This window comes from Hydra vulgaris, chromosome 08, assembly GCF_038396675.1.
Source record: "Hydra vulgaris chromosome 08, alternate assembly HydraT2T_AEP".
Lineage (NCBI taxonomy): Eukaryota > Metazoa > Cnidaria > Hydrozoa > Anthoathecata > Hydridae > Hydra > Hydra vulgaris.
The window spans coordinates 47,758,405-47,782,500 of record NC_088927.1 but is presented as its reverse complement, the minus strand read 5'-3'; the positions used below and the strand labels follow the sequence as shown (position 1 = coordinate 47,782,500).

General features: G+C 28.2%; 1 protein-coding gene and 1 pseudogene across 3 annotated transcripts in view; one reads left to right on the top strand and one right to left on the bottom strand.

Annotated features, from left to right (window-relative positions):
• Positions 1 to 24,096, top strand: part of LOC100201018 (meiosis regulator and mRNA stability factor 1) — a 111,213-nt gene that overhangs the window by 2,210 nt on the left and 84,907 nt on the right. For 2 of the 3 annotated variants that reach the window (XM_065803838.1, XM_065803837.1), the window contains exons 2-4: positions 7,425 to 7,636; positions 7,733 to 7,856; positions 23,184 to 23,350. In XM_065803838.1, the coding sequence (XP_065659910.1) occupies positions 7,425 to 7,636; positions 7,733 to 7,856; positions 23,184 to 23,350 (503 nt within the window). The remainder of the gene's footprint in view (positions 1 to 7,424; positions 7,637 to 7,732; positions 7,857 to 23,183; positions 23,351 to 24,096) is intronic. The other variant, XM_065803839.1, reaches the window with a different exon arrangement.
• On the bottom strand, positions 5,286 to 6,533 carry LOC136084130 (histone-lysine N-methyltransferase SETMAR-like; annotated as a pseudogene).

The window sequence follows — 24,096 nt, the reverse complement described above, 5'->3', positions numbered from 1 at the left end:
TATATATATATATATATATATATATATATATATATATATATATATATATATATATATGTATGTATGTATATATATTCCTATAGATTTTAAATTTACCAATTGCGATAATTGGCTTTTAATGAATTTTTTTTTTGTTGTACATGCGTATTTAAACATAAGTTATTATTAATTATTTTGACTATTTCACCTTAAAATCTTGAGTAATTCAACCTAATAATTTTTTTATATAAATTCAATTAATTTATAAACCCTATTTAAAATAAATATTGAAATGGTTTTCTTTTATTTTAAAGAATGCCTATCCAAACCTAAACCTTCGATCGATGTATGTACACTCCACTGTCTAACCTTATTTCAGGCCTTGTTTTGAGAATTTATAGCATAGCTAAAATATATAACTCTAATAGTTGTAACTTTAGCACAGCTTTGATATTTATATCATTAAAAGTTAAATTGTGTCATTAACATCTTTTAAAGTATCGTGTTGTAATTTAATTTAATTTTAAACGGCATTAAAATTCACTTTAAAAAATTACTGATGAAATCGAAACTTAGTATTAGAAAAAGATTATATTTCCTTATTAATTTATTTCTTAAAACAATTTTATACTTAATGTAATCTTTTGATTGTTTATCACAGTAATAAAATTAAACAAAATTATTTATTTTGTTTTTTACGTATTTAATGTAATATTTTAAATAAAGATTATAAACATTTTATAGTTAAATTAATTTAATAATTAAATAAACAATTTATTGATAGATTTGATCAGTTACCAATATTAAGTGACCGGGGTTGATATTTTTGATATTTGACAGGGGCCGGGGCTGGGTTTGATAAAATATAGCTGGGGCAAGGTTTGTGACTGTATAAACATTTATACAACAAAGCCGTTTAAACATTTATACAATAGGGCTCGAATTAAGAGTTTCACGAATTATGGTTGCTTTTTGCACCTTCGCTATCAGTTTTTTCTTTAAAAAAATATTTTTGCGATTTTTTTTTGTGGTTTATTTACTTTTTTTCTAATTAAGCATTTTTTTTTGGCAATTCTTAAAAGTAATGTTTTTGTCATATAATATGTCACACTAAATTTATAGTGTGAATAGAATGATCATTTGCTCTTTCTCGCAGAGATTTTCATTTACTTTAAATCTCTGCGTGGAAGCCAATAATATTTTAAATAGTTGTTAAAGCTAAAAGTTGAAACGGAAAAAGATGTTAAAGAGAATTTTTTCTTCTTTATTTCTTTTTAATAAAACAGCCTGGTTTTTATCTTTGTTTTTAAAATGTTTCACAAGATTAATTAACTTATTATTGTTAATTTAAATTATTATTTTATCAACATTTTTATATTTTTAATTTACTACTTTAAATATATTAAAATATATATTAAATTATTTTTATTAATTTTTTTTTAATTAGTTAATTAATGCTATTAGAAACCAGCAACTTTTTTGCCTTAACTTTTTTTGCTTTAACAACCTTGAACTTTTTAAAGTTATATGTACTTTGATTTATTGAATGGATTAAGTACATCTCAGTACATTTACTTATAAACTTAAAAAAAATAACCAGTTAAGTTACTACAGTAACTTACAGTTGCTAAAATGTTAAAATTTACCTAATAAACTCAAAGACTCACAAAAGTTAGCCATACAAATGTTTCTATTTATATCTTATATGTTGTTAATGCATAATATAAGCTTCTAACTAAAAATTATTTTAACAAAAATTGTAGAATAGAATATAAAAAATGCAACACCATTTTTTTATATTTTCATTTTATTAAAAGCGATATCAAGTTTAAACATTTTCTATAAATATACAAGTTGTTTTTAGGAATTTTATTTAAAAAGAAATCTTAAAAAATAAAAATCTCTTTCTTAAAAAGAAAACAAAATAATTTTTTGTCTTTTAAAATTCTCTTATTCAAATAATTTTTATATTTCTTTCTCTTTATCACCCGGCAATAAATTACAGGTAAAATAAATTATAATAGAATAGTCACCAATTAAATTAAAATCAGATAAAACGACACAGCTCTCACAGCTGTTAGCATTAAATGCTAATAACCAGCCGGTGTGTTTTCCACAAATTATTGGATCAGACTTATTGGAACATTCTCCTTCATCAAAATTTTAAACAACTCTCTCTTTTCTTTTTAATTCCAAAACTGGAACATTTCTTTTAATATTGACACAACATCAGCTTGCAGGTCTTCAGCAGGCTGTGTGAATTTAATTTCTTTAAAAATTTTGCAATTGAAATTTAAAATTGAAAAAAATTAAAAAATTTTAAAAGAATTTGAAGAAACATGGGAGAATAAGAAAGAAATTTTTTTTTATCATAAATCATAAATATAATAAAAGTTTTGATTTTGTTTCTTGAAAATAGTTTTAAAAGTAGAAACATTCTATTGCAAACATTAAACCAGTGATTGCAAAAGTTAAAATAATAATTAAATTACAAACAATTAAAATTAAAATCAATAAATTATTTTACTTCTGTTCAAAGAAATTTTTTTCTAAAAAAACAATTTAAGCATATTCTTAAACTTAAGGAAATATAATTTGATTTATTAAACCAAATTTTTTGTTTCACTTCTTATTGGAAAACAATTTGAATAAATATAGACTCGTTTGGTCTATAGATTATAGACTTGTATGGTCTTTAATGCATGTTTTTGTGTAAATATGAAGTTTTATGACTATAATGTTTTAATTTATTAATTAGAACAATTTTATTTATTTGCTTCATTTTAGTTTAAATGCATTTTATGTTATTAAGGTTATAAACTGTATAAAACAGCACGAAACAGTGTCACGAATTTGTTTTACATTAACACAAGCTCTTTATATTTTTAAAACAACTTTGCAGTTTTTTTGTTGTTGTTTTATAGCTTTTTACAATAACAATTAAATACTCTTTAAAATTAACAAGTGTTTTATAGTCAGCGTGAGCGTATTAAACAGTTTTCTATGACTATTTAAAGTGGTTTAAATTTTGTAATATTTGCTTTTTACTCTTATTTTTTTACTTTTACTTTTTTAAATATCATGCAAAGTAAAAACAGTTGCTAAAAGTAATATCTTAATAGTATTAAATACACTAATTGCTCATTACACTATAACTGCAACTTAAACTTTAAATTATAGCTTAAGCTGTGAATTATAACAGTAACTTACGCTATTTGAAACTCTGCCAAACAAGAAAATTAGAAGATAATATTTAAATATGAGAGATAATATGTTAAAAAAAATATTAATTACATACAAAAGAAAATTTTATACTAACACACTCCCCCCCCCCTCATTACTGCAAAGTGGCGCAAGGTATGGGGGGGGGGATGGGGGTAGCAAAATTTGTTTTTTTTTGCAATTAAGTTTTTTGCGTTAATTTGAGCCCTGTACATCATAAAGTACATTTTTTAAATTCAAAATTCATACATACATCAACATTATGATCAACATGATTATTATATTCATCATCATTATTATGATGATGATGATGATGATGATGATGATGATGATGATGATGATGATGATGATGATGATGATGATGATGATGATGATGATGATGATGATGATGATGATGATGATGACAATGATGATGATGATCATATCATGATTATGATCATCATTATCATCATCAACAGCATAAAAGAGGAAGGCTAAAGCCTGATGATGATGATGATCATGATTTAAAAATATATAAATGTATGCCAGTATTTATTAAATAGTAAATGTAAGCATAAAATTAAAATGTATTAAGTATTATAAATTTTTTTTAATTCCCGGCTATCAACCCCTGCTAAATTTTCAATCAGACAAATCTGAGATAATTCAAACTTTGTTAATGTTGTATGTGAACAAATTTTTATGTAGTTTTTATTGAAAAAATTATAGCAATATTTTCTATAGACTGTACGCTACTTTTTTTAGTTGTCTGTTTATTAGATAATTATTAGTTTCAAGCAAGTATTGATAAATTTATTTTATATAATTACAAATGTATTTCATGAAATTAGTATTTTGCTGAACAGAATAAAAAGAAGCCTATTATAATAAAATTTTGCACACACATGATTTAAAAATAATACTTTTTGTTCCACTGAAACAAACATATAATAATAAATTTAGTAGTTTTTTATTAATTAATAGTAGAATTTTTTTAAAGAAATTAAAAACATCCAAGTTATTTAAAATCAAAACCATGACCAGAATAGTTGAAAACTTTGATTTTTGAAACAATGTTATTTTACAATGACCAATGATTGATCTAAATAATTTTTGAAAATGAAAAGTTTGCAAACAAAAAACTACAATGGTATTTGACTTCCTATAACTATTAAGTTGCTTAGCAGCAGGCTAGTTTAGTAAGACATTTTTTATTTGCTTATATAGAAATTAGATTTAAATAACAAACTACATGGAACAAGAAATTGATTTTCTGATAAACACTTGTTTAAAATGGCTATAACAGAAATAATTTAGGATGTAGAGTCCTAAATGGACTCTGACTTTAAATTTCTATTTTTTCATGGTCTCCGTTGTCCAGGAGCTCTAAAAATGTTGGATGACTTATGTTCTTCAATAAGAAAAAAATTCATGAGATAATATGACTTAAGGGCTGTTCATAAATTATGTTCATAACGCAATTTTTGACAGTTTTTGACCTCCATTTCCTCACCTCTTTGTAACTCTTTGGTAGCAAGTCTTGTATGAATCGTCACAAAACACAAACCACTCCCCCATCCCAGAGCATGGCCAATTTATGGACGACCCTTTATTGATTAACCCAGACCTATTTTTTTTAGCTTGAACCTATTTTTTTTTAGCATGAAGTCCTGGAACCTCCTGAAGCCCTTATACTTCTTTACATTTCGTTTTTTAACATGGAGTGCTGGAGTCCTTATACTTCTTTACATTTTTTTAGCTTCTGCAAAGCAACGAAGAAATAATCTTTTTATGACTTCCAAATCTGAAGTCTTTTTTGGGACTCTTCATCCATGAGAATAATTATAATAATATTGCCAGAGACTATATATAAATGTTTCAAAAAGTACATCAACCTTTGAACAGCCAATAATTTACCTACCATGAATACAGTTGTTGATCTCAAATTAGTAAAAAAGTTACAATGCAAAACATTTAAGTTTTATTTAATTCAGCTCCCCATTTAAATTTGTTTTGCTACAGATGATATTAGGTTGCTGCAAAAATAATCTCGTTTTTCAACCGTTAACTTTGAACAAACATAACTCAGCATAGAATAAACTTTACTAATCGAAATAAGAACCATTACAATCAACACATTTTTGCCAACGAGAAACAAGTTTATTTATGCCGGTAGCGTAAAATTCCGAAGTCCTGGAAGCGATGAAGTCATCAAAGGTCGTTTTGACATCGTCTCAGCTTTTGAAGCATTTCTCGTGGAGGAAGTTGTCGAGATGCTTGAAAAAGTGGTAGTCGGTGGGCGAGAGGTCCGGTGAGTATGGTGGATAAGGCAGAGTTTCGTGGCCCAATGCGTTCAACTTCTGCAGGGTCGGTTGTGCGACGTGCGGCCGGGCGTTGTCGTGGAGGAGAATTGGTCCCTTCATATTGACCAATCTTGGGCTTTTGATGCATTTCGTCGATTTGCTGGCAGTACTTCTCTGCCGTAATCGTCTCGCCAGGATTCAGGAAGCTGTGATGGATGAGACCGGCTGCAGACCACCAAACAGTCACCATAACCTTCTTTTGGTGGAGATTCGGCTTCGGGAAGTGCTGTGGGGCCTCATCGCGGTCCAACCACTGCGCGGAACGTTGTCGGTTGTCGTAGAGGATCCATTTTTCATCACATGTCATGATCCAGTCGAGAAACGGATCGTTTTTGTTGCGCAGAAGAAGAGCAGACGATACCTCAAAACGACGATTTTTTTGATTTTCGTTCAGTTTGTGCGGCACCCATTTGCTAAGCTTTTTTGACTTTCCTATTTGCTTCAAGTGGCGATCAACTGTTGAGTTATGAACGTTGAGTTCTTCCGCAACCTCTCGTATGGTTTTGCGCGGGTCGGCTTCGATTAAGGCTCTCAATTGATCGTCATCAATCTCAGACAGGCGTCCGCGACCCTCTTCATCTTCAAGGCTCTCCTCACCGCTGCGGAATTTTTTGAACCACCACTGTGCCATATGTTCGTTAGTGGTTTCTGGGCCAAATGCAGTGTTGATATCGCGAGCTGTCTCGGCAGCTTTTCGGCCCATCTTAAACTGGAACAGAAAAATCGTGCGAATTTGTCTCTTGTCCATGATAGATTTGACGTCCTGTAAAAAATGACTAAATTATTATAAAACAAAACCAATACGATAACTAGATCAAGCGAAAAACGCGCTTTTAAATAACATATAGCATGACATCTGCCAATAATAAATTTATTCAAAAATTCATCCAAAAATATAAAATATGAAAAACGAGATTATTTTTGCAGCAACCTAATAGATATTTTTTGATGTGTGAGATAACTAACTTCCAGACATAGAGCACTAAACATTTATATATTTATACTTCTATCAAATAAGGATGGTTAGCAAAAAATTTTTAACTACACTTGCCCCAAATGTGAGAGCAACAAGTTGATAAAATGTTTTTATTCTGTTCTCGATTAAATTTATATTCATTGATAAATTTCAAATTTCATACGATCTATTAGTGTTCATAAGTTATGATCATAAAAAGTTTGAACCCTCCTCAGTTTGAGGGTGGTTACAAGTTTCATAATTTTTAAATGCTAAAAGATTACATGATGCAATTTAAAATTTTTTGATGAATATAAATTCAGTTGAGAATGTTAAAAAAAATATTTTATCAACTTGTTGCTCTCATGTTTGGGACAGTTGTAGCTAAAGTTTGGGGCTTTTTTGTTACCAGGCTCCAACCATTGCAATTTTTTGCTTAGTGTCCTTATATAACATAAGTATAAACATAAATATTTGGAGTTTTCTCTATGACTAGAAGTTAGCTATCTCAAGCATCAAAAAAATGCTGGATTCTCCCCCTGAAAATGGTCTATAATACAGTATCCTAATTTTCATCCTAATATTCCAAATGCTAAATACATATATTTTCGTTCTTTGAGTTTGTGTTACTTGACAAGTATTTGCAATAATTGTTTTTTAAATTTGTTTTGATTTTAAATATATAACTCATAGAAATATTTTTCAATTAATTTTTTTTATTCAGGTCTCTAATCTTTTTACAAAAATTACAAATTTCTGAACAAATATGTAAAGCACTATTTTTCCTTATTGTTTATAATTTTAGAAATCTTTGCAATAATTTAATGTCTTTGCAATAGTTTAATGTCTTTGCAATTGTTTCACGTCTTTACAATAGTTTAATGTACTTGCAATAGTTTGATGATGATAATCTTTTTTTCATAAAGGTTATGTAAATTACAGTAACCAGGAAGTAGCAGTGCTAGCAGCTGATCAAATGAATAATGTTGAAATATGTGGAAAGAAAATAAAAACAAAAGGTCCCCACGATCAACCAATCAAATCATCTATTTTATCAGAAAGCAAAATAGAAATTACAAACTTAACAGACTGCTACTATTTTACCCAATTTGGTAAATGTGAAGTGAGCAGAGGAAAGGTTTGATAATATTTTATTAATAGACTGTTTGTCCTGATTCTAAATTAATGTGATAGGAAATATTAAACTTATTTTTTATTTTTATTTTTTCTCTAGACTTGTCAGTATCGTCACTTTGATTTATTACAAAAAACAAAAGAGGTTTGCCCTAATTGGGGTAACAAAAGTTGCACTAATCTGAAATGTCTTAAATTGCACCCTAGTCAAAGGCAGTATAAAGGTATTATGAATGCAAGTATTTTATTGTTGATTTAAAATCTTTTTATATGATGGTATTAACTTATTTGACTTAAAGTTGATTTTAGACAATTATTTCTTTCAAAGTCATTATTTCTTCCATCACTTTATTCATTTCTTTAAAACTATTAAGTCAGTTCAAGCTGAGTGTTTTTGAAATATATATTTTTCAGTGATAACAAATAAATATGTTTTATATACCCTATTATATGTATATATTTGTTTTGGAATACTGTTATAAAAGCATCAAGAACAATATTTGTGAAGAAATATGAAAGCAAAATTAATCTTTAGTTTTAAGAATTTATTATAAGATATTAAAAAGGTGAAAACAAATTTGCTTTTTTGACATGGGTCTAATGGTTTTTGATGGGATTGAGATCTGGTGAACTGCACAGGCCAATTCATAACTTCAATCTCCTCCTCAACAAACCACAAATAAAGTCTAATTAACAAAAAGCTAATACAAACAAAACAACAGCAAACGAAAGATATGTTATTTTAAAAAAATTAACCATGAGCGAGACTAGGTATTTTCAAACCGAGACGAGAAGTTAGTACTTCTCATGAGACCGAGAGCGAGACGAGAAATTTAACAATTTTTGAAAACAAATTTATTAAAATCCAAGTAAAAAAAAAAAATGTAAACATGGTTTTGACAAATAGACACAAATGACATTTGTCAAATGTAAACAACTTTTTCAAATATTAGTTCAGATTTTTTTTGCCAAACTTTTCCATCAAGACAATGTTTTCTCTGATTAAGATGATTTGTTCTACTTTTTCTGGGTGTAAGTTGTGTCTGGATAATTGGACGAAATTTGAGCTAAAAACTCTCTTTGATTTAGTCGAACTTGCTGAAATAGCTAAAATTTGTCTAGCTAATGAAGAGAGTTCTGGCAATGTATTTGAATTCAATTTCCACCAATCAAGAATCGGAAAGTCTTTTTTGGCATCAGGGAGATATTCATACTGGCACATTTCGCTCAAAATAGGATTCAGTTCAGATGTTGGCTCTTGTGTTTCAAGTCTGATGTTTAACTTGTGCTTCAGTTTTGAATTAGGGGACAAATCTGCTGAAAGGACTCTGGCAACAGGTTGGCACTCAACATTATCCTTAACCTGTGAGGCTAACCATTCTTTTGTTGTTTGAAATTTTTGAAGAGCTTCAAGTGAAGTCCCTTTAAAGCAGGATTTAAATAGTTTACTGCAGCACTCAATAAGTTTCCAGAGTGACAAAGAGGAAATCTTTTCTCAATGCAGCTTTTCAAGTTTTTTTGCATACAAGACACCGTAGTCATTTTTTCCATCCGTCTCAATAAATTGATCAATTTTGTCATGGATTAAATTTAGAGAATCAGCGACAGTGTTAATTGTTGGAATAGACTCAGCCGACCACGTTTCTGTAGCTTCTTTAAGTGGTGCCAAAATTTCTACTGCTCCCTCGATTGATTCCCACTGTGATGCACTGATGGTCTTTGCAGAAAAAATATCCTCACTTACACATAAGATGATAATTGCACTCTTTAGATGTAGGACAGAAGCCATGCAATCCAGTTCACTATTCCATCTTGTGTCAACAGATTGGCATAACTGTCTAAAATTGATTCCTTGAGCGCCTGATTCTGATTCAAGCAACTCAGCTGCAACTGTTGACTGGTGAGTTAAAGAAGCCAAATCTTTGCATGTTTGCAATGCATCATCCATTCCAGCAGTCATTCCAAATGAGTCTCGAACTGCACATTGCAAAATATGATTGTTGCACAAGTATTGGTCAAGGTGCTTTGACAATTTGACTGCAAGTCTTATGTTTCTTGCCTGGTCGCTCACGCAGTACATTGGCAAATCAGCAGGCAAATTTAGTTCTTCTAAAAAAGAATCCAGCTTTCCTTCAATTAAGATACCTTTGTGTCTTAATTAAAGGAAACTGTTGGACATGGGGTGTCCAGTGATGTAGTCTCCAATTTTCGTCAATAGCATGAAAAGTCCAAAAGATGTAGCTGTCCTGAGCTCTAGAAGTCCAAAGGTCAGAAGCAAATGCAGCACTTTTTAGATTTGGCGTAATCTCCGTTATTATGCTCTTCATTCCAGCTTGAACTTCTCTCGACCGAATTAAAAGCTTTCTTGAATATGTTGTTCTGTGATGAAGGCTCAGTTTAGGGTTTGCAATGCCAAACAATTTCTTGAAACCTCTTCCTTCGACTGCTGAAAAGGATGCCAGATCAGTGCAAAAGTAATCCAGCATTGCAGAGTCAAACTGTTTTTGAATGGAATTGTCTTTGTCATATTTGGACTTTGTTTCAAGCATTTCGACCATGGTTCATTGTTTCTTTTTAGGAGGAGGAAGAAGAGAGTCGTCAGTTTTTTCAGAATGCTCAACGTAATCTTGGCTGTGTTTTTTTTCGAGGTGACAATGAAGTCCGCTTGTGTTTCCATCTTTTGTTTTCAAAGACTTTTTGCACGCCTTGCATTCAGCACCGTCACTTGTTTTTTATAAATATCTCCAGATTTTGTTTTTCCTTGGTGACATTTTTGATCGTTGAAATGAGGCAAGAATATTTCTTTTCAATATGAACAATATGTGTCAAGTTGAATTCCACTGGTAAACTAATGAAATTAAGTTGAAAGTGCACCATTTTATACAAAAAGTTTTTGTATATAAAATCTAATTAAAAATATTTAAAATCTAATTAAAAATATTAAAAATCTAATTAAAAATATTTAAAATCTAACTAAAAATTTAATTTGTTTTTGTCAAAAACAAATTAAATTTTTAATTAGATTTATTAAAATCACGTAGTCAAAATATTAATTAATAAAAAAAACAAACTATTAAGCATTTTGTAAATTATAATAATTTTTAATTTGGAAAATATTATGTTTAAGTCTCGTTCTACTTCTCGCGAGAATTTTCTATTTCTCGTTTTTCACGAGAAGTCCCATTTCTCACAAGAAATGAGAACAAGATGAGATCTCGCTCATGGTTACTTATTTTAATTGTTTATCTATTAAACGCTATTAAAGCAATTTTCTCTTTCAGTTCCCATTTGTTCAAAGTATTGTTTTAATTAAACTTTTATTTCTCTCATCTAAAAAAGGAAGAAACGGCGCAAAAAAAAAAAATTCTATACAATTTTATTCATTCAATTCAATTCAATTCAAGTTTTTATTTCTCTTTTGTTCTACTCTTTTATAAAAATAGTGCGCGATGAAATAAAAACTTTTCTTTCTTAACGTAGAATTAAATTTAGAGATATTATTAAATTAGAATTAAAGAAACAATGAGTAAAGCAACGAAAAGTCCAATCTGGGACTATTTTGATATTGATGAAAATAATCGCTCAAAAGCAATTTGTAAATTTTGCAAAATGAAAATATCAAGAGGAGGAACATCTGGCAAAAAAAATGACAACATCTTATTTAAGAGGGCATATGAAAGCAAAACATAAAAGTTTTCCAGAAAGTGGAAGATCTAAAATGTTTCAAAAAATTAAATCAGAAAAAAAGTTATTGCATCTACTTCAACCAGTAAAGAGAATGATAATAGCAAAGTATCCGTTAGCAACAGTGTTATAGTTATTCTAGATCAAAAACATCAATCTAAGCTTGAGGAAACTATTAATAAGCATAGAAAATGGACTTCAAGTGAACTAATTATGCATCTTGAACCAAAGTATACCATGCCCTCTAGAAAACATATGACTGAAACAGTTGTTCCTTTAATTTATGAAAAAATGAAAATACAAATTATGAATGATGTAGCAAAAGCAGATTTTTTGAGTTTTACCATTGATGGATGGACTACACATCACAATGATCTAAGCTTTTATTCATTAACAGCACACTGGATAAACTCAGAGTTTAATTCTATGACAGCTGTGCTACAACTTAAAAAAATAACAGGCTCTCATACAGGTGTAAAGATATCAAAATTTCTAAAAGACTCTTTAAATGAATGAAAAATACCAACTAACAAAGTGTACTTTGTCCTCTCTGACAATGCTGCTAATATGAAATTAGCCATAAAAGAAGCTGGTTTAGAAAAAAATTCTCTAAGTTTTGTAATCCACACTCTTCAGCTTTGTATAACCGATAAGCTTTTCAAACAGCAAACAATTGTAAATGATCTTATAGCTAAGTCTAAAAAAATTGTCCGAACTTTCATCATTCTTATTCTTCCATGGATATGCGGCATGAAATTCAACAACAGCTAAAGTTAACCCAACATTCACTTATACAAGATGTAGTAACAAGATGGAACTCGACATTTTGCATGCTAGAAAGACTAGTTGAACAAAAAACTTCACTAACATTTTTTATTAGAAATCAAAAGTGTAATGCCTCTAATCTTAATGAAGACCAATGGTTATTAGCTGAGACGCTTATCTTAGTTTTAAAGCATTTTGAGGTGGCTACACTAGAGATGAGTGAAAATAGGGCATCAGTGTCTCAAATTATTCCATTTATAGTTTTATTGGAAGCGTACCTAGCCTATGCTTCAGAAAATGCAGGTGAAATAAAAACTATAATAGAAGAGTTGAAAAAAGATTTTATGTCAAGGTTTTCCAGCTATAAATATAAAAAAAACTTGAACATGTCTACAGTTTTAGATCCAAGATTCAAACTTAGTTATGCCATATCAGATGAGGAGAAAGACACAATAAAATCAAATATTCTAGAGAAATACATGAACCTAAATAAAACTGATATTACAGATTGTCTTTTAACTACCGACAACTTAACTCAATCAGATAATGAAACAAACACTTCATCTGAATCAATCCAAGAACCTAGCTCTCCGCTCAAAAAATTAAAAATGGCAGAAAACATATACAATTTCTATCAAGTTTCAAAAGCATCTCTTGACACTGAATTAACAAAATCAACAAAAGTAAAGAACTGTAAAAAACTTTCAACAGAGGCACAAATTCATTTAAAGAAAAAGATAAAAATGTAAGTTAAAATGATTTTTTTAAATAAGAACTTTGATAACTTTTTGTTCTTTTCTAATTTATAATAAATTATTATAGATAAAACTAAGTTCTAAATTATCATAAACAAATAAAAATTGAAAAATAAAATGAAATAAAATAATATTACTAATATTCATTAATACTTAACAACTTTTAATAATAAAAATTTGTACTTTACATTTTAGTTTAGTTTTTATATTTTTTGTTTACTTACTTTTCTTTTAGAACTGATGAAATAAACTTTTACTTATCACTGCCTAATCTGCATCAAAAAGAATGTCAATATAAATGGTGGAGAAATTACAAAAATACATGTATAAAGAAACACTCTAGTAGCAATAATATTTTAGACCTCTCATACCTTGCCAAAAAATATTTAGGAGCTCCGCCTTCTTCTGTGTTCAGTGAAAGATTGTTTCGTACTGGGGGAAATATTTATGAATCGACACGGTCCCGACTAACTGCAGAACATGGAGAAAATCTAGCTTTTGTGCATGCGAATTGGAAATTTTTATGCTTTTTTGTGCATGCGAATTGGAAATTTTTTGGAGAAACGGAAACAAAAAAAATAGATTCACAGTTTTAAATAACATATTTTATTACTTTTCATAACATAATAAAAATTTATATTTATTTTTAACATGACGCAAGTTGGTCTATTATGTTTTAAATATGTTATACTTTATGTTTATATTTTTTAAACGTGCATTTCTTGATTTTAAACTTCTTTGTAGAGTTTTGGATCCATAAGTTATATAATTAATGTACTAAATTATAAGAAAACTCTAAAAAAGTAGAGAGCCCTGTTAAAAGCACTCAAAAATTTTTAGTTTAGTGGTTGCATATATGCCTATATAATAACTTATTATTAATAAGTTAGACTTATACATTGTATTTATGTTTATGGCGTAGTTCTATGTTTGGATATAATATAGAAACACAGAATCAAAAATAAAATTTCAAAAATTTCAAAACAATCAGCATCGGCTGATGGTTATCAAGGCCGATGCCGATGCATCGGCTAAATGGTCGATGCATCGGTGCACCCCTAATATATATATATATATATATATATATATATATATATATATATATATATATATATATATATATATATATATATTATACAATCCTCATAATTAGGGTCGGCATTCGGCAATGTTTGAGGTCAGCAAATAATTGCCGACTTCGTTTCCATATTTTATGGTAAGACCTTTTTGTACCAAATTTTTTTAGCCAACCTCTAAAAGAGAAGATTGAGGTCGGCAAATTATTGCCGACCTCATTTTTCCTGATCCCGAGGGTTGATTATATATATATATATATTTATACATATGAAATATTTATATATATACAGGTATCGGCGGGAAGCGAGAGCTATAGCTTGCACTCTTGCCCACACTCCTCTAAAATGGTTAACAGGAGCAATTTACCTCTCTCGCAATAGGATAATTATTTCTCTCAAAAGTATAATTATTATTGTAACTTAAATAAAAAACACAAAGTCATTTTTATAAACAAAATAAATTAATTGCATAATAAACTTAGATGCTTTTAAAAAGGTTAGGTTGTTGCAAAAAAAAAAAAAAATTTAAAAAGAGCGTTAATTTAAATGCAAATGTTTGTGATTTTAGATTGGACTAACTGATAAATATATTTATGCTAGTTATGTTTATATTCTTGACATGTATTTATCATAAAATTGAATCACGTGTATTTATCATAAAATTGAATCACATGTATTTATCATAAAATTGAATCACATGTATTTATCATAAAATTGAATCATGTGTATTTATCATAAAATTGAATCACGTGTACTAATTAAAGAAGAACAAGCAATAACAATTTTGTCTAGTGTGCATAATCCAGAATCTTTTGTATATAAGTAGTCTAATGGCATAACACTTTGTAGAACTTTATATTTGTTACATAACAAACCAATAACTCTCTCCATGTGTACATGAACAGAAGAGATTTTTCGGGTTGATTCTACATCTAAACAAGATAACTGTAGTTTCCCTTTTGTAAATCCTGGAATCTTTAATTCCCCACTATAAAAGCCAACACTATCAGCAATGTTAAAACCTCTATCAGCTAAAACAATATCTCCAGGAAGAATGTTTTTTAAAATTGAACAATGCTCTGTTAGGTATTTATCACTGACACGTCCTCCCCAAGCCTTAGAAACAAATATTATCACACCTTGTGGGCTTACATCTATTAAGAATTTAACAGTATTATGATGCTTGTATTGAGACCAAGTTGTTGGTCTTGCGTGTAGATTAGATGGTTTATTTATGAACATTTTAAAACAATTTATTATACAGCCACTTTTGTTTGTTAATATTTTCGGAAAAATAAAGGCATAGTTGCAATAAGTTTATTGTGACTAGGCTATTTAATTAAACTACAAATATACTTGTTACAAGTATAAAACCAAGTTTTGTGTTTAAAAAGCATTTTTTTAATGAATAAACATATAGCTTGTGCAAAAACCAAAGACTCTTATAAGAAACTGTTTAGACAAGCAGCTCGCATGGCTCGCCATGTTTGTTTGGGGAGCTTTTCTCCAGGCTTGCGCTTATTTACTCTCGCCGAGGCCTATATATATAATATATATATATATATATATATATATATATATATATATATATATATATATATGTATATATATATATATATATATATATATGATATATATATATATATATATATATATATATATATATATATATATATATATATATACAGGGGCTATTCTAGACTGTTTTCGACAGCACCAACCATATTTGGGCACTGCCCAAATTCAGAATCAGAGGACCTTTTTTTTTTAGGCAAATATTTTTTTTTTTTTACAAAAAAACAACTAATTTATTTATGGAAAGGCGCCGGCATGGGGGTACTGCAACCCAGAATAGCCCCTGGTATATATATATATATATATATATATATATATATATATATATATATATATATATATATATATTTATATATATATATATATATATATATATATGTATATATATAAAACCCCTAGATGTTGTCCCAAACTTTTTTCCATATTTTGTTGACAAAAAGTAAAAATTAAAATGCAAGACCGAAATTTTTTTTTTTAATAATGATAGACTGCCTGCCCCAACCAAACCCTCAGTCGATGTAGCAGCACTCCCTTGCGAGTCAGGCTATTTGTCAGTCGATGTAGCAGCACTCCCTTGCGAGTCAGGCTATTTGTCAGTCGATGTAGCAGCACTCCCTTGCGAGTCAGGCTATTTGTCAGTCGATGTAGCAGCACTCCCTTGCGAGTCAGGCTATAAGATAGTCGATGTAGCAACACTCCGCGCATGATTTACAGTAAAAAAAATAAAAATAAAAACATTTTATTAAAAAAAATAAAAATAAAAACATTTTATTAAAAAAAATAAAAATAAAAACATTGTTAATATTGTTAAAAACATTCAGAATGTTTTAAAAACATTCAGAATGTTTTTAAAAACATTCTGGTCAATTAAATTTGCGTTTTTGTGGTTTTTTTATATAACAATTAATTTGTAATTAAATTAATGGTTTTGACTTTCGTCCAACACGAAAATGTTGGACGAAAGTCAAAAGTAATTAAAAGTGACGTATGTGTTGGCGTAAGAATCACTTTTTTCCTTCCGCTCTTCCCAAAGCCAACTAACTATAGATCTATATATATATATATATGTATAAACATATATATATATATATATTTATATATTTATATATATATATACATGTATATATATATATATATAATATATATCTATATATATATATATATATATACATATGTATATATATATATATATATATATATATATATATATATATATATATATATATATATATATATATATATATATATATATATATATATATATATATATATATATATATATATTAGGGTGTCCCAAAATCACACTTCTTTTAAAATTTCAATGTGCTCTCAACTGATCCCCATTCTATAGGTTCTAAATAGCTACCAAAATCTTTTTTTTAATTTTTTAATGACTAGAAGTGATAGATGTAAATTCTGAGTTTTACGGTTTTGTACACTTATGTGTATATACTAAAAAACAGCGCTATCTAGTATTTCAATATGTTTTAATATGATGTAATAATTAGTACACAAATAATTCTCATAGGATATTATTAAAGAATAGGATCATTCCCTATGAACATTGTTAGAGATTGATATTTTTCCCTCTGGACAATATTATTAGTTCGTATAATTCCCCATGGATTGGTTCACAAATAACTCCATTTAGAAATTTTTTTTGAAGGAAAAAATTTCTAAATGGAATTATTTGTGCACGAAGGAGTTCTAATTTGTGCACGAAGAAATTCTCGTGTAAACGGTTATAAAAACTGTAACGGTAAACTTAGATAAAATATTATACGAGAGGGATTCACGACTTCATAGATTTTTGATGCAAGTGCAACATTTAGTATAAATTTAGTTAAAAAACTGATTATTTCGAAATTCATATAAAAATGGGTAGAACAGCTAAAAAAAAAGAAGATGATAGGACAGAATAAGATAAAACAGAAAAATACAGAAAGGTTGAGGTATATTTACCTATTGAAGTACCCACTGAGGGAGGTTCCTCAGAGACAGCTTCCATCTAATGGTGATATTCTTAGATACTATCAATTTATCCTTCGTGAGTCACAAGTTAAATACAAACCCACTTCTACTAATGTTGGTTGCAAATTGAAATCGAAATCCAAGGATCTTGTTTGTGAAAATGGTGTTTGTACAGATCCTGATAGTTCTTGCTTGGTATCTAGGATTAAAAAAATTTGGGATAATGCTGGGTTTGGCAAGAAATTTGTGATTTGTGGGTACAATATAAAGACTAAAATCATTAAACTTAATTTAAAATACAAGAAATTGATTAAATTGTCTTCTCTAAACTGGAACAGCAGTCTTGATAAGCAATCAAAGTTAGAGAAAGATTTTCTCACAGAATCCTATTAGCTTTTTTACATCTCGACTAAGAATTTTAAAAAAGATATTCTTGCTGATAGATTGAGAACAGATGATGCCAAGCTGGAAGATATAAAGTAAGTTCATTAAATAACACTTTTTTTAGTAGTGAGATTTTTTTTCCAATTAAAAGTAACTTAAGTAATAGCATATTATTTCCTTTAAAATATTTACGTTTAACTCTTTACATGGTTTGGTCATCTTCCAAGAAAAACTAGAACAATTATTAATTTATTTATAAATGGCTTAATAGATTTAAATATTTCTTAGTTTTTATGAAGACCAGAAGTTACATAGGAAAGGATATATGGAAACAAAAGTCGATGAAGACTACAGTAGAAGAGTACTGGATGCAAACAGGAGAAAGAACAAGCTAGATAAGTTGAGAGAGAAAGAATTAGAGAGACAGAAAAACTTAAAAGATATCAATGATGTTTTGTTTTCACATGACTTCATGACAGAAGAGATTCAATTCAGCAGTGAGGAAGAAAAGTCAAACGAGGACTGTGAAATCAGCGAGGAAGATGATTTCCTGGGTAACCGTCGGAAACGCAGGTATAGTATTATTTTAATAACATAGTTGTAATTTTCACAAGCTAAAGCTGTTTTATTGAAAAGTATATAATTATAAATAGGTAGAAAAATATTATAAAATGATACCTAGGTACAATTCTGGAGATACGATAAATCTAGCAGTGAATGTTGAAAAGCTCATTGAATGTACTGCTGTTCCAGCAACAAGGTTCTATGTTGGTGTACGACCTCATCTGGCAATTTTAAGTGAAGTATTTAAAGCTGGAGGTATAGAAATTATTGATATACCGCTTTCAAGAAGCACACTTCATAGAAAAAAGTTCAAATATGTAGAACTTGAAGGAGACTCGGAGTGGATTTCAATATCTAATCATCTTAAAGGCCGACGGCTTATTCTTCATTTTGATACCAAACTATTGGAACAAATTACCACTGGGCTTAACATTATCCGAAAAATTGAGCGACTTGCAGTCTCAGTGAGTTCCCCAGATGACGATACCATGGAAGACCATCTTTTAGGTGTTGTTCAATGTCCCTCTTCAAAGGGAGTTGACTAAGCAGAACAAGTGCACAATCTTTTAGAATATTACGGATGTACAGAGCTGATCATTAGTATATGCTATGATACAACTGCAAGCAATACAGGCGGAGTAAATGGAGCAGTCCAAATTCTTACAGATATTTTGAAATTACCAATTTTGTAGATAATGTGTAGGAGACACATATATGAAGTACATGTATCTCACTATATGGCTGCCCTTACTGGTGAGAAAACTAAAGGTCCAAGAAGAGCTCTTTATGTCAAGCTAAAGAACAAGTGGCCTGAAATCTGTGAGAAAGTGAATGAAGTGAAAAATTTATGTAAATTGGACTGGCAAAGAGATGATCTGAAGATTGGCTCTGTTCTTCGCACTGTTGCAGAGGAAGCTAAGACATTTTTGACTAATGCAACTACTGATATAGTGTTTTCAAGGAATGAATATGGTATAGTTTGTAAGCTTGCCTTCTTCTTCCTTGGAGTGGAAGTACAAGATTTTAAGTTCCATCAACCTGGCGCCTGCCATGAGGCAAGGTTTTTAGCAGATGCGATCTACATCCTGACTCTTTATATGACTAAAGATATCAGTAATATCTTGACAGAAAAAGAAGTGCTGCAGTTTAAGGATGCAAGTTTGTTCATTGCAATTTGCTATGTTCCATGGTTTTTAAAAAGTTTTTTTAGGATTTTTGGCTCCCTACAATGATTTGAAAGCTATCCAGACAGCCTATGCATTGAGAAAAGTTAGTAAGAATATTGGAAATGCTTTGCTTCTCAGCATGGGACGCCATACCTGGTACTTAACTCCGCAACTCTGTGTTTTGTCTTTTGGGGATAAAGAAGTTCCTTCTGGAACAAAGCTAAGAATGCTGTTAGCTCTGATTGAGTTTGAAGAGCCAAATGAATTTCAGCGTTGTAAACCATCAAATGTACAAATTGGAGAGACCACAGAGCTACCTGAGTTGATTTCCGAGCAAAGCTACCTTCTCTTCAAACATTTTAAAATATCAAGAGCAAGTATAAAAGAATGGCTTAATAATAGTCTTAATACTATAGATGTTTTTAACCATCCTCAGTTGCTAGATTTTATTGCATGGATCAAAAACATATCTGTTGTAAATGATGGTGCAGAAAGAAACATTAAGCTCATTAAAGATTTTCTTTCAGCTACTAGAGATGAAGATCACCTTCAAAATGTACTTTTTGTAGTTAAAAAGTCTAGAAAAAACTTTACTAAGACTATGACTAAAAAGGAGCTTGGGAATTGTTCAAAAAGTTGTATTTTTTGAGAAATGTTTCACCGCAATAAAATCTTAAATTTGCTAATAAATATTAGTTTTCGTGTATTTTTTTTTGTATTTTCATATTTATAAATATAATCTATCAAGTTAAATAGTAGAAAACAATTGGAAATGATTTATACGCATCTAATTGTTTTGTTTTAATTTTCTAAAATGTGTTTTCTATTAATGTTAAGCTAGCTTAACATTAAAACAGTAAAACTCAGATTTTACATCTAGCACTTCCTGTCAAAATAAAACCGTCAAATTTTTTTTAGTACTTATTTAGGTCACATAGAATGGGAATCAGTAGAGAGCTTTTTTTTTTTTTTTTTGGGACACCCGAATATATATATATATTTATATATATATATATATATATATATATATATATATATATATATATATATATATATATATATATATATATATATATATATATATAATACTTTTTATGAGAAATGCTTTAAAGTTCCTAAAAGTTGCAATTACTTCAAATGCAACTTGGAGTAAGTTGTAACTTTTTCAAGTTAAATCAAGCATAAAAATCATAAAAAAGAAAAAGATTTTTTTAGTCCTCAATTAGAGAAGTAGCTAAATTTTATGACAGCTTCATAATGCCCTACATCTGAAGTTATATTTTAATGCCCTACATCATAATACCCTACATCTGAAGTTATATTTTAGTGTAGAAAAATATTTCAATGAGTCATGATACTAGCAGAATGTGTATTAATTCTCAAAAGTAAAAGTCTATGTTCTTACATTACGAAGATATTATTGACCAATCATTTTTACAAAATATAGAAAAAGAAAGAAAATCTGGTGCTGGTGGTTTAGAGTTAAAAGGTCAAAATATTTAAAATAAACAGCTATACAAACATGCAGTGATATCAAGATACAAACATGCAGTGATACCAATGACCTAGAAAATTAAGACGATAGGCTTTTAGACAATCTTTATGAATTAAATGTTTAAATAATTCCTTGTATTTGTTGTCATAATTATTTAAAAAAAAGGCTTGCAGACAATCAGACAATCAAAATAAAAAAATATGCAACAATTGTGATGTAAATAATTAAATATTTGGATATTTTGTTTATTACTTGCTCAATTTTAATAATTCAGGAAAAATTTTATATCACAAAAACTTCATATGACAAGTTTTTTTTATGAACATAAATTATCTTCACAAATATCTTTTTGTTAACTATTTATTTTATTTATAAATTATTTATAATTATTTTATTTATTTATAAATTATTTATAATTATTATAAAAATAGTTGATAAAATAGTTGATAAAAATTATGTAATTGACAGTTAAGAAATTAGTCCATAAACAATTGTCCCCTCATGTACAAAAAAAATAAAATAAAAAATAAACAAAGTTCTGATATTTCAACCAAAAGATTATGTTATGTACAAGATCAGAGATGTAAAGTCGTGGTCGCCATACAGTACCTGTTTTAAGAAATAAATGATAAGGAAATATAATCTTTTTTTGATGATGAATTTAAGTTTTATTGGTAATTTTTGTAATAGTTATATTGTTTAATTTAAACATATTTAAACTTTAAATGATTTTAAAAATGATTTCAAATTAAATTTAGTTGCAATGCAATACTTTAAAATACACATATGATGTAATTGACAAAATTGTCATGTTTTTTCTCATGACAATTTTGTCTTGAGCATTTTGTCTTTTTTACAAAAGACAAAATGCTCAAGACAAAATTGTCATGAGCATTTTGTCTTTTGTAAAGACAAAATGCTCATGACAATTTTGCTTCATAAGATTCGTGAGCAGTCAATTTGATACCCATTTCAGCCTAGTTGATGTGAAAACCTCACATTCCATGTCTTTATATATACTATAGGAACCCTCTAAAAATTTTCAGATAGAGATCCTTCTAAAACCTTTGAAAACAATCTTTTAGGTTAAAGAACTCTCAAAATCTTTCTAGATCTTTCTATTATTTTATAAGTATTTAACATAGTTTTAAACAAATTAACATTAGCAGGCAATTTGAACGTTAGTTATTTTCTGAGTTTAAAACTAGACAATATTTTGTCTGACTTTTTTTGTCCGGAAAACTTTGGAAAGTCAGACAAGAAAACTTTGATTAAAAAATCATGCATAAAAATATTTAATAAGCATATTTAATGATAGGGGTACTAAACTGCTTTTGTAAAAAGTTAAATAAAATTGTATGAATAAAAAGAAAATAAATTTATTTCCTCCTCTAAAACATTTTTTTTACTATAACGCAACTGTAAAAAACTAATTTAAGATAAATTTAAATCTTTTTAAAAGGCTAGAAAATACACAATAAAAATCCCCGTAACACAGCGCAATATTTCATTGTTTTTTTATAACATTAAAGTAGAGCCACAGGAATAGGAAGAAAAAAATCAGACAAAATATCCTCTAGTTTAAAACCTAAAAAATACATTGATTTTATTTAAAATCCTTATTTTGAAAAGAAAGCGAGTTGGTTAATTTTAAAAAATTAAAAAGCTTGTATTTTTTGTGTGTTTAGTTTCAATTATGATGAACTATTACTCAGATGAAAATTTAAACAAAGAAAAAATTAAAAATTTTGACCGTCCAAAAAAAACAGTATTTTGTTGAACAAAAGAAAACATAGAAACAAAATCCATTGTTAAAGTACACAAGAAATCAAATATCGACATCAACATCACAAATAAGAAAAATCAACAAGAATTATTATAAGCAAGACCAACATAAATATGTTTAAAATAAAAAAAAGTTAATATGAAAATTTAATTTTTGCCACAAAACACTTTCTTTATCTCAAATAATTTTTTTGCATATTATGTCAATTCTATTATCATATTTATCATGCATATTTATCAACGGGAATAATTAATCAACAAGAATATATAATTATTATTATCAACAAGAATAGTTAACTGTATGTTAAACTTTTTTTCTTTTGCATTTTAGAAAACAATAATGTTTCTGAAATAGTTTTGGAACGTTGTAAATCTCACAATGCATTTAAATGCTATGGTCAGTGTGGCAAAACTAATTGTGATATTCATTTTAATGATGAGCGAAAACTCTACGATCATATAACCGAAGGAAAAAGCTCATTATTACCCTGCAAAATAGTAATCAACTATATATAATAAAAAATATATAAATAGTAAAATAAATAATATAGTAATATATATATATATATATATATATATATATATATATATATATATATATATATATATATATATATATATATATATATACATACATATATATATATATATATATATATATATATATATATATATATATATATATATATATATATATATATATATATATATATTATGGATGGGATAATCACAAACCCAATATCATTAAAATGGATTATTATTATATAACAAAACTAATCGAATAAAAAACATTGCGATTTTAAAGTACAATTTAAATTAAAATGGGTATCAAAAAGTGCTATGTGATATGATTTAAAAGATTGATGACATTTTTGTGATATAACTCAATATAATTCGAGATACAAAAGACAAAGCAAATGTTCCTAATACTAACCTTGAACCAAGGCAAGTAAACTGTTGTAAATCTCACAATGCATTTAAGGCAAGTTTGCCTCAAATGAAGTTGAACTTTTTACTGGCAACCACTTAAGTAACTTGTACAAATAAAAATGAACTTGAATATTTCATACAAATTAAGCTGATGTAGTTTTTTTTTTCAAGATATTGTATTACTTTTTCTGCCACAATCACCAAATCATGTTTATTTGGATAACTTTTTACTAAATCCTAAAAAAATTTTGTGATACAATTAAAAATAAAATATTATCTATTGTTTAGATATTTGAGTAGCGCAACTTCTTTTT